Here is a 12,202-nt window from a genome sequence, read left to right on the forward strand (position 1 = left end):
ATGAAGCTGCTAGATCACATCTGATTTTCCACAACTCGTGTTGTCTAGAGTTCTTTGGATACTTAATGTTATTGGACAGATATTTATCCGCGGAACGATCCATAAACTGCAGTACAGACCATTTGAAGAGACTGTATGTCTATCGCTCACAGCCTCGTTGTCACTCCCATTAAAAGTCAAAGATAGCGCTAGTGCGAATAAGGTATATTGTGATGTCACACTGTGACACATCTCCTTTTGCAGCTGAGAAAACAATGTTTAAAGAGATTGATTTCAGAGGCTTATGAATAAATCTTGTATGTTTATTTAATTTTTTTCATTAGAATGAATTGTTAGAAAGGATTAATCAAGATTTACACAAATTACAGTAACAACAATGAGCATATATGCTATAACTGTGATAAACAGATAGTTTAAGGTAGCTTCAAGTATTATGCAGTTAAATCTCAATATAACTTTTATATACTGCTTCATTGATCTAACTTCACTTCTATCATACATTAGAGTTGTGTGGGGTTTATGAAGTGCAGCCTGCTGTCACGTCACAATCGAGTTGCATTGTGGGATATGGAGCTGCCTGAAGTGTACATCAGTGTAGGCTCGCTCCCTCTGTCAAAATCGAGCGGTTGAGGGTCTGTCAAAAGAAACTTCCCTCTCGATTAACAAAGTGGAATGGACTTCCAAAATGGCGGCGGGGCTTCCCCCGAGGGGAAGTGCTTAGGGGAGTTAGCAAGTGGATGTTAAATGTGAAGTGGAGCGCAGCCCTGCATGCCTCCACAACAACATATTAGTGACTAGTTTACCTTATCACTTTCGTAGCCCACCCAGATGCAGTGAGGTTGAGATGGCAATGATAGAGCAGGTCAGTTAAGATCTGAGAGCCAATCATAACAGTGGGTGTTTTGTGTCAAGTCTTAAAGGAGTAGCAGCACCAAAACCAAGTGTTTCAGACAGAGGGAAAATGAGGGTGGAAAATCATGAATTTATTCAACTATATGTCAGTTTTTGGTGCAAAAAAACAAAACAAAAACCTTTACAAGTATTATAAGTGAACCTCAAGGAACATATTCCGTTGTGAGCACACACAAAACACGTTTGCACTTATGTTCAAGTCTCTGTATACATAAGTCTGGCATATGGGGTAACGTTTGAAGGCTTAGAATCTGAACTTTTCATAGATAACCATCACTTCTGCATTTGTTTTACATAAAATAATAAACTAAGGCCTGAAAACATCCAAATTGCAAATAAGCGCCACCTAGTAGTAATGTGGTAGAACTATTAATATGAATATAAAAGTCTTTTAAATAGCATTTGAATAAACAAATCATATATCAAATTAATTTGTTGCTCTAATTTTCAGGAATTTGATGCACTAATAATATTCAAAATATTCAAAATATTTTCAAAAGAATTACAAAGTGAAATATGATTTCTGTAAGACATCAAACACACATGTCTCTTTCATGTGACGATCACTGCTGCTGTAAGCCCCATATAGCTAAAAACGTTATATCTGCTCTTACCTTAGGCAGCTTTTTACAAAATGAGCCACTGTACTTGTATGTGAGCTTGCTTGAATGAATAATCCAATGTTGTATCTTAGATGTCCAGAACTACATGCAGGAAAGGCATGCTAAAATGTTATCGACTATTGATGATAAAATGTTATTTATCATCGCAGAAGGGAGGATCTCAGCTTTCTAATGACACATTGGGCTTTTAGTCCACTAAAAGGCCAAGATATTCAACGAAACAATGGGGGTCGTGCATGAACTGAAAATCAGACTGAATGTCTGTGGACAAGCACATCTGTAAGGGCTAAAATGCATTACAGTGCCACCTACATTTCAGATCTGCATATTGTAATAGAAGGTAAATGATAATTTTTTTAGTACTTGCTGCTATCTAGTGGATAAGACTATATAAAATAAGACTTTTCAGATGGAGATAGAGTGAACAGAACCAGGATTACATGCTTACAAATTCAGGACACAACAAAAATCTATTTATCATAAGATTATAAACATATACGATATTATTGATTAATAATTATTTTCTGAAATGAGTCTTTTCTTTCTAATTTCGGGGGTTTTCTGAAAAATTAGACCACTTTTTGGAAATTATTCCATGTGTGAATGATGAGCTTTTAAATTTGAGTTGCAGGCAGCAGCCCAAAAATGGCACAGACAGCTAGTGAGCCTAATAGACCAGGTAGATTGTAAACAATGCTAAATTAACAAAATGTTATTAAAAACACTGAAGAATGAAGAAAGCTCTTTTCAGACTGTAGAAACGTGCATTTGTTAGGTATGTAGGTAAGCAGTATGAATACACGGGGTTGGGAGTAACGGAATACATGTAACAGTATAATGTATTTAAAACACAAAAGTAACTGTATTCCACTACTGTTATAATTTAAATAATTGGTAATTAGAATACAGTTACATTCAAAAGTATTTTGATTACTGAAGAGATTACTTTGCATTTTATTGTCATTTGTTTCATTTAATATTTAGTCGTTCCAGACAGAAAACATTTATACATATAAATGATGCGATCCAAAGTGAAGTTGAACAGCGGTGAAACACTTTTTTTATGAAGTGTTTCATTCATACAAGCAGACAGAGGAGTAAGTTTGGAGTAAGATTGGAGCAGAAGAAATAGAAATAAACCTTGTGTAAATTGTCAGCTTTACTCTAAGCTAAAATGCTATTTCTAGCCATTTTACATGCACATGTTTTTTTTATCAAGAAAATTCACGTTAGATCATCTTTTTTTTTCTAGTAAGACCTTTTTCTAGTTTTGACCTTAGGGCAAAAATTGTATTCTTGATTATTATTTTTTTATTGTTTTCCTGTAAAATATATATAAAAATCTTCAAGATCAATTTGATTTATCTTGTTTTAGAAGCAAAACTGCATTAGATATTTCGGTTTTTCAGAGAATTTATTTTTAACGTGTATTTTGTCAGAGTTTTTATAGACAAAACAAGTGAAAAAAACTACCAGTGCTAAAGAAGTAATCCAAAGTATTTAGAATATGTTACTGACCTTGAGTAATCTAATGGAATAAGTTACAAATTACATTTTACAGCATGTTTTCTGTAATCTGTAGTGGCATACAGTTCAGAAGTAATCCTCCCGACCCTGTGAATACATTCCTATACATATTTCATCCGGGAATGTGGGCAGTTGTCCCGAATATATGCTGTATTAACAACAACTGCGAGAATTATTTGCTCTGGGTTTGATAATCAAGCACAATTGAACAAAAAAAAAAAAAAAAAAGCAATTCATTTCATTCTTTGGATAACTTGTGGCAAACACAATTGTCAAGCTCTGTTTCTGGAGTTGCCAATTTTTAAGTTTTAAAATAAGGAACATTTAAATGGGGCCCCTAACCACATCCTCCACAGTTTTCCATACATGTAAGCAATACATGTGTTGAGTAAACATGCGTTATTAATAACAATTGTATAACCTTTCTTATATGCTAAAATTAGAACATTCATGACCCATGACTTATTAAACAAATACATATTTATATGTTTATATATATATATATATATATATATATATATATATATATATATATATATATATATATATATATATATATATATATATATATTGTCTTCTTTATCTTATGTATACATTTTTTATGGTTTATACATATTTGTTTTAAATAATTTGTATTTATTTTATTGATTTTTATTTTTTCCTTCATGTACTTGTCTTTATGATTGTATTCATACAATGTTTGATCTTACTGAACATTTATATAGAAAAAACTCCACAGATTTACCACGATGTGTGGACTTTTCAGACGGTCCCTTACCCACCGTAGGCAAATTTTCCAACTTATATAAATGTTAATTTGGCGATCTGGAACGATTTCACCGTGACGCCATCTGACCAGCTTAAATAAGGGACGCATAGTTTTATCTTTAAATACGGGACAATCCCGTATTTTACGGTACGGATGGCATCTGTTTCTCACAAGCAGATACTTGTGTCTCACTGAGGTCCAGGTTTTCCTCTTTAAGGGAAAAAAAAACAGAATTGTATTATTACTTAATATAGTATGTTGTTCTTTCATGTTAATTAATCATATGACTGTCCCTTTGACTACATGTATTGTGAGGACGTTTGGGAGGTGAACGTGTGCTACCCCGAAGCACCCCCCAGTCGTCACGTTTACATTTCACAGACGTCAAGGTGGCGTGGCGAAGGCCTCTCCTCCGGAACTGGCCAATCAGAGCGCAGCCGGCGTCTCTAGAAAGCCTCTTGAGTATATAACCTCCACTGTGAGCTGATGCAATAGCCTACTGGAAGATAGTGAAGGAAGCCAGTGTGAGGAAAAGCCAGATAAAGTAAGCTACTCACCAAACCCAGAAGATCACGGTTTTCCCCCCTCTACCATCTTATTCTAGTCGATAGGTGAGTGGAAAATTAATGTATTGAAATCGTTGAGATTAAATACAATTAGCAATTGTGTCTTATCTGTTCGCTAGTTTCCTATGGCATGTACTGTAAATCGAATAAAACCGCAAGTTCAGGTAGTCTATTGTCTTATTTTACAGCATCAGTCTATCATTTTTGCTTTATACCTGTCAATCCGCTTCTTTTACCCTGAGGCATTCGGTTACATGTGATTGTTGTGTTGCTAATGAAGCACAAGAGCCGATTGTCTCGATGCCGCTTCATCGTTGTGTCTCTTAATTCTCGAAATATTAAAACAGTCTTACAGACCAGCTTTTCGAGGTGTTCATTCACAGGGTGTGTAGTCGTTAGTTTACTCACATTTAAGCTGCTACCAGAAGCCAAGGTTTCACATCACTGCTAATTGAAATCACTTTGTATCCTAAACCAGTTTAAACTGACACAAATCCTCAGCAGCCCCGCTGACCTTTCAAACCGGCTCATATTAAGAGTCTGATTTAGGGTAGCGTCATTTTGTAGTTAAGCAGGGGACACGAACAGAACAGTCCGCACAGAAAAGTGGCACAATTACCCTTTTTATTAGTCGTTACTTAAAGATGTATTCAGTGTCTTCGCACCGTGCTCGGCGTGGTGTCCAAGAAGCCCTCGCGCACAAATACCGCCTTCTGATTGGCTGCTGGTGAAGGCAGGTCAGTATAAATACTCTCAAATTACACTCGGCGTTCCTCTCGAGTCTCTGCAAGGTGAGCAGGTCAGTTTTGACAGCGTACTTGTTGCTCAGTTTACGTTATGATTTTAAAGAGAAAGGATTAACTCTAAGGTGTTTTTTTTTTTTCTTTAAAGATGATTAGATATGTTTGTCAGCTACGAATGTAGGCTATACACAAGGTATTTTGCATGTGAACTTTCTGCGCAAATTGACTATTTTGAGCCCTGTGTGACTTTAAGATGGAAATAACATTGATGTATGAAACATATGTTCGACTCTAGATGTAGCATGTAAACATCCAAATAGTAAATCAAGCTTTTAGATGTTTGGGACGTCTTTTTAATATGCTAACTTTTAATTGAGAGTCTCGGAGCTATTCGTAACTTTTCTTTCTTTGGGTTATGTCGTTTTTGCGACTTTCTTTTTACAGGTATACTGTGAAATTACTCACCCACATGCCACCCCTGATGTGTGGGACTTCATTTCTTCTGCTGAACAAAAAGATAATTAGAAGAATATCTCAGCTCTGTAGGTCCATACAATGCAAGTGAATGGTGACCAAAACTTTGAAGCTCAAAAAAGCACATAAAGGCAGCATAAAAGCAATCCATAATAGTCCAGTATTTTAATTCATGTCTTCAGAAGCGATCTAATTGGGTTTTGAGAACAGACAAAAAATTTACTCCCTCTTTTTCACTATAAATGTTGACATCAGCAGTCTACTTGCTGATCATGATATTTGGCTCGATTACACTTCCTAGTCAAGCACTTGGAAGTGTAATTGAGTTTGAAATCATGATTGTGCTTAGACACTGTGATGGCGAGATATACTGTGAAAAAGGATTTCAATTTTGGTCTGTCCTCAACCAATTAGATCGCTTCTGAAGACATGAATTTAAACACTGGACTCTTAAAGATTACTTTTATGTTTTTGCCTTTATGTGCTTGTGTTATGACCCACAGAGCTGTAATATTCTTTGAAAAAACTTTGTGTTCTGCTGAAGAAAGAAATTCATAGACATCTGGGATGGCATGATGGTGAGTAAATGATGATAAAATTTTTTCAGTTTTGGGTGAACTATTGCTTCGATCAGATTTTAATCTGATTGAGAAACCTGTGATTTATTACAATAAAGTAACATGGCCATATATTTGGCTGTCATAGATTTACTCTATAATTGAATACATTGTGTCAATCTCTGTCTACCCTTTTGTATTCGCAGGTAACTGAGTATGCCAGTTGTCAGAGCCCTGAGTAAGGTGGTGAAGCAGGCCCTGCTGACACCCGCGTGTGGATGTCAGCCTCTGGCCGTGGCAGTACGTAACATCAGCTTCTCTCCACGTCAGGTCACCTCTGGGTCAGATGCCAGCTTTCACTCGGTTTCCTTCTCTGAGACGGACCACCCCAAAGTTCTCATCACAGGTAAAAGAAATGCCTGGCTTCTGTCATTTAAATGCAATGACTTACCTAATGCTCACGTGTTGTTCAGCATGTTTTTAAATAAAGGTAAATCAGTAGCCAAACTCAAGAGCTTGCATATTTGGATGTGAGAACTTGTACAATAAATATTTGTTCTCGTAAGTTGAAATTTACACACAGCATCAATGTGATAATTTGTGAAATAAAACTTTAAGTTGAATGTTGCAATCTGCACTCACAGAAAATAATACAAAGCTTGTGTTCTGAATTCACAATTGCAGACAAGAAGTCACAAAGTGTAAAATGACATTCACAGAAATACAACTACAGACACAAACTTGTATTACACATGAACTTTTGTACTTAAATTCATTTTTGCAATGCAACCACAAATATATAACCAACATTCATTATTCTTTTAGCTGAAGCAAGTTCACTAATGATGATCAATAAATAAGGGAAAATGTAGTCAGCCGGTCATTATCTTAAAATAAACCACAAGGTAATCAGGGCCCCAATGCGAATCAGTCTTTTATCATCACACTGAATGAGGTTTATTTTAAGATAATGACTGGCTGATAATGACTGGCTTTTAAGATAATGACTGGCAAATATTGATCATCAGCGAACTTGCTTCAGCAAAAAAAAAAAATTATGAATTATGTTTGTCATTTAGACATCACAGTAATGGACAGCTACCTGTACAGTACTTGGATGCCTGGTAAAACTTTACATTGTCGAGTGGAAATTGGTCTTCATCAATAATATGCGTTAGTATATCAGTAAAGGAAAACGTATTGATAAGTGTGGGAGTTTTACAAAACTTTGATTTTCCTTCACACTTTTAGAATAGTTCTAGGAAGTGTGGAGCCTGACTCTGTTGATTAAGTATGTTTTATAATCATTTATAATTAATTTGTCTCGCTCTCTTTCTTTGAGGTGGCCTTGGGCAACTGGGGGTTGGGCTTGCTAAACTGTTGAGGTAAGCACATAGCATGAATGACCATGTTCAGTCTTATTATTGTAGGTGTATTTAAAAGAGTTACATTTTTAATATTGAGTTTTTGATGAGGAATGTGTGTACTGGAATTTAAAGTCATCCCTCCTGTTTCACAGGAGACGATTTGGAAAAAACAATGTGATCCTTTCGGATATCAGGAAACCACCAAGCCACGTCTTTCACAGTGGTGAGTGTCCCATTCTTCTCTAATGGAATATTTTTATTCTTGATATGTTTTCTTGATTTAATTAGGGAATTAGGGTTGGATTTGCACTCTAATAATGGGTTTGGCACCTACTATCAAACTTGAACCTTAGCCAATGGTTTGTGCCATAACGTTTTGTAATATAGGCCTAATTACATTTATATAAACAATATCAGTTTGATGTTTGCTAGTTGTAGTTTGGAGAGCGAATCCATATAAAAAATTTTTGATCAAGTTTAGAACATTTTGTACTTGTGTAAACATAAATAAAATTTAAAAATGTGCTTGATATGGTTACATCACAATTTGTACAGTGTTTACTGTTATTGAATAATACAAAAATATTGCTGACATGGTTAATTAAATTATTTAAGTTCATTAATATCACTATTAATTTTTTTTAATAATCTAAGTAATTTTCGTCAATTTTAAATATTTAGAAATTAGTGTTGCATGGGGAAAATTAATTAACGCTATAGACTCAAGGCACAGTAGTTTGGCAAAGTGACATCACGTAAGCACCGACTTGAAGATTTAACATGTCTCAACCACAATCACACAGGACCCTTCATCTACTCTGACATTCTGGACTACAAGAACTTGCGAGAGATTGTGGTAAATAACAGGATCACCTGGTTGGTGCATTACAGTGCTCTTCTGAGTGCTGTCGGGGAAGCTAATGTACCACTGGCACGAGCAGTCAACATCACCGGTAAGCTTTTGAAAACTTATTGATGGTTAAGTCAGAAATGTAAATTCTTTCATAGTTTCTTCAGCTTCATGTTGTTCAGAACCTGTATGGCTTTCTTAAGTGAATCACACAAAAGAAGATTTTAGGCAGAAGGGACTGACAGCCCATATTTTTCCATACAGTGAATAGTGATCAGGACTATCGGTCCCTAACATTCTGCCTAACGTCTTCATTTGTATTTAACTGAAGAAAGAAAGAGTCATACATGCCATTAACTAATGATAATCTGAGATCTTATTCAGTGGTTCATATTACTTTACAATATTTTTTTCTTTAGGTCTACACAACATCCTTGACATTGCAGCAGAACATGGGCTTCGGCTATTTGTCCCTAGCACCATTGGTGCTTTTGGACCCACTTCACCTCGGAATCCCACTCCTGACCTATGTGTACAGAGACCACGAACAATTTATGGTGTCTCCAAAGTCCATGCTGAGCTAATGGGGGAGGTATGATATGAGTCACCCTTCTGCCATTCTTCAAAATTTGACCTCCATTCAGATTATCTAGGACCACTAACCTTCACCCATCCTCCTATTTTACAGTACTACCACCACCGTTATGGCCTTGACTTTCGCTGTCTGCGGTACCCTGGCATCATCTCAGCAGACTCTCAGCCCGGTGGTGGCACAACAGGTACAGTGCACCTTGCTCCAGCTGCGCTATGTGTTTTTTGGCCCATGACATTGTTGGCACACGTAAACAAAGTTATGCAACTACCACATGCTTAGAACGAGTTGCTGTTCCCTTAGCTGTACAGATAACCTGCCCAATGCTCAATCACCTTTATCTAACCATATAAAACATACAATGTGTTAAAAATAAACCAGTTCATTAAAATAAATTGTCAATCTGATTTGACTGTTAACTATAAAATCAAATGAACATTGTTAATTTTATGCAATATTTATATAATTAGAATAGGCCTAGAATACTGTAGAATATAATGACATCTATTAAGTATTACAAATTAGGATTCGTTCGTGGCATTTTCTTGCCCCCACCGTTCAAATTTTGGGGATGTTTTAATCACTTCTGGAGGCATTTTTGCTTTGATCCCCTGTTAATTTCTCACCCTCAACAGATGTATAAGACAAAAAAACAGCACATAAGCTAAAGATAATAGCGTAATCACAGCCTGTCTCTTTGGCTCTTCTAGACTATGCTGTGCAAATTTTCCATGATGCCGTCAAGACTGGGAAGTTTGAGTGCAACCTAAAGCCAGACACTCAGTTGCCCATGATGTACATCGATGACTGTCTGCGGGCCACTCTGGAGGTTATGGAGGCTCCAGCTGAAACGCTCAGTATGCGGACCTACAACATCAATGCCATGAGCTTCACTCCCGAGGAACTCACTGTGGAGGTCCAGAAACAGCTGCCTGACCTCCAGGTCACATATGAAATTGATCATGTGCGACAGGCCATCGGTACGAACTTGCACCACACATCTCAGCTAAAAGGGAGAGTTTACCCAAAAATTAACATTCTGTCATTTACTCTTCATCATAATGTTCACCTTCACTTTCATTGTTGGGAAAAAAGACGCAATAAAAGTGAATGGTGACTGAGGCCCTATCAGTCCCTAACAGAATTTCAATTTTTGGATGAATAAACTTTAACTTTGTCTTAGCTTAGGATCACACCTCTTATCAAAACACAGCCAATTAAACCAACGTTTGATAATTTCTTGTTTTTGTTTCTCTATAGCTGACAGTTGGCCCATGAACTTTGATGACACCAATGCACGCAATGACTGGGGTTGGAAACATGACTACGATCTCCCAGAGTTGGTCCAGACAATGCTCAACTTTATCGGCTCAGACTCTCGCATTGCCCGAGCCAACTGAGTCTGATCTTGAATGTTGAAAATATGTACATATCAAAAAGAATGAGAGAAGAGAGATCCATGGTCTGTAAATAGTCTTTTCCCTGCTCAATTGTGTGTCGTCTCTATAGACCCTTATTATCTAGCACTTGATAACGTATAATTGTATATTTTAAAAAGGGTCTGGTCTCTCTTTTTCTTGGTTGGGGTAGAATTCCCTCTTTGAGGGGTTTCTATCGTTGATCCACCTGTATTTTGAAAGCTGAATAGTGTAAGCGATTTAAATGGAATGGGTTTAAACCCAACATGATCCTCTTGTGCGTTGCATTTAAAAATAGGATCACTTTGTCTGTCTTTAGGCAAAATAAACCAAACATTTAATTCCAAAAATGAATGTGGCAGCTCTTAAACCATATGTTTCCAAATTCTGCTTTCAAGATTTCCAATTTTCTTTCTTTGTTTTATTTAAAATAATTTACTTTTCTGTACCATTTTGGAGGAATTCAATTTAGATATGTGGCAAAAAGCTGATGGTCATGTTTAGACCGTCTGGTTTATTATGAGTTCTTCATGTAATAAGAATTGTTACAATATTTCCTCAGTAAAGGAAACAAGTCTAAAGCTGAAGCACATTTAAAGAGTCAAAAACATGTGTATTAAACAGGGTGGGACTTAAATGGAGGTCCTAATGGGAAGGAGTGGTCGTCATGATAAATGACGTGTCCTTCTTGGCTGCTTTTGCTCTCTTGTGCACTATCTATTTATTTAGTATGCTTGCAAGCAAGGCACCATTGCTGTATGCATTAAAAATGGTCAATTTGTTTTATTTCATTTCTTTTCTTTTTTTTTCGCAAATCTTGCATTTGGAATCTTGCCCATAAACATTTGCTTACAGGGAATATATTATCCCATTTGAAGGGGAGAGTAGGAAAATAAATGTAAATTATTTTTTAATTAAGCTTTGCATCCACATTTTTTGTTGTTATGATCACAAAACTTGTGTCAATAAAGCTTATATCTCTAAGATTTTGTGTTGTCTTACATTTAAAGCTTGAGGGTGATTAAAGATGAATTCAGACATTTTAAAACATCCAGAAATGAGCTGTGTCTGTACAATCAGATTCATTTACAGGGTACATTTCAATTCTTTCATTCCCCTTGGGTTTATATATGATTAATAATGAATACTTGATTGACTATAGTGCTAAAAGTCATATAACAGGCTTATTATGTTAAGCTATGGGTTATAAGTTCTGTGCACAATGTAATGAACTTTATGATGGCAATCTCCCATTGTTACATGTAGCAATAACAATCACTGCAAAAGGCCTGTGTATTAATTCAGAAGCTCACAACTTTTCTCAACACTTAGTTCATGATGCATTGATTTAAGACTAATCTTCCTCAGTTCTCACTGAATAATTTCAAAGGCCTTACCTTCTATGCAGCAATGCCTTAAGCATGTGATTGGACTCATGCCATGGAAATATTTCTCGATGGCATCATCGCAAATTTCCATTTTCTTATTTAGATTACAAATGTGCAAAGCAGGTTATATTATTGTTAGTACAATGCTGGGTCAAGTGACAAAAGGTTTGCTTTGCTTTCACCACAATATGAATATGAGCCCCAATAACGTTGATCTATTATTTATGTAAGTATTTGGCACTGCTACTAAGCTAAATGTAGATTGTGAGCTATTTATCAGGTGTACGTGTATAAACAGGTTTACTAAAGCATCCCATGTGCCTTTTCAAAAGTTTTCCAGACACCATTTATTGTCGACAACATTTCTGTTTGTCACTACAGCTATAACACTGCACTATTGAAGAAAAGAAAAGAAA

At 36.1% G+C, this 12,202-nt stretch overlaps 1 protein-coding gene across 2 annotated transcripts; it reads left to right on the forward strand.

Moving 5' to 3' along the window:
• Positions 1-4,314: 4,314 nt before the first annotated feature.
• Positions 4,315-11,348, forward strand: LOC127624175 (L-threonine 3-dehydrogenase, mitochondrial-like). Of its 2 annotated transcripts, none has more exons than XM_052098878.1 (9): positions 4,315-4,442; positions 6,378-6,577; positions 7,514-7,556; positions 7,691-7,761; positions 8,342-8,491; positions 8,808-8,980; positions 9,077-9,167; positions 9,691-9,960; positions 10,241-11,348. In XM_052098878.1, the coding sequence occupies exons 2-9, from the start codon at positions 6,388-6,390 to the stop codon at positions 10,378-10,380; spliced, it is 1,128 nt and encodes a 375-aa protein (XP_051954838.1). In that variant the 5' UTR covers positions 4,315-4,442; positions 6,378-6,387; the 3' UTR covers positions 10,381-11,348. The 2 variants fall into 2 exon arrangements, with proteins under 2 accessions (XP_051954838.1, XP_051954839.1); XM_052098879.1 differs by having other exon boundaries at positions 4,339-4,375.
• Positions 11,349-12,202: the final 854 nt, after the last annotated feature.

This window comes from Xyrauchen texanus, chromosome 30, assembly GCF_025860055.1.
Source record: "Xyrauchen texanus isolate HMW12.3.18 chromosome 30, RBS_HiC_50CHRs, whole genome shotgun sequence".
Lineage (NCBI taxonomy): Eukaryota > Metazoa > Chordata > Actinopteri > Cypriniformes > Catostomidae > Xyrauchen > Xyrauchen texanus.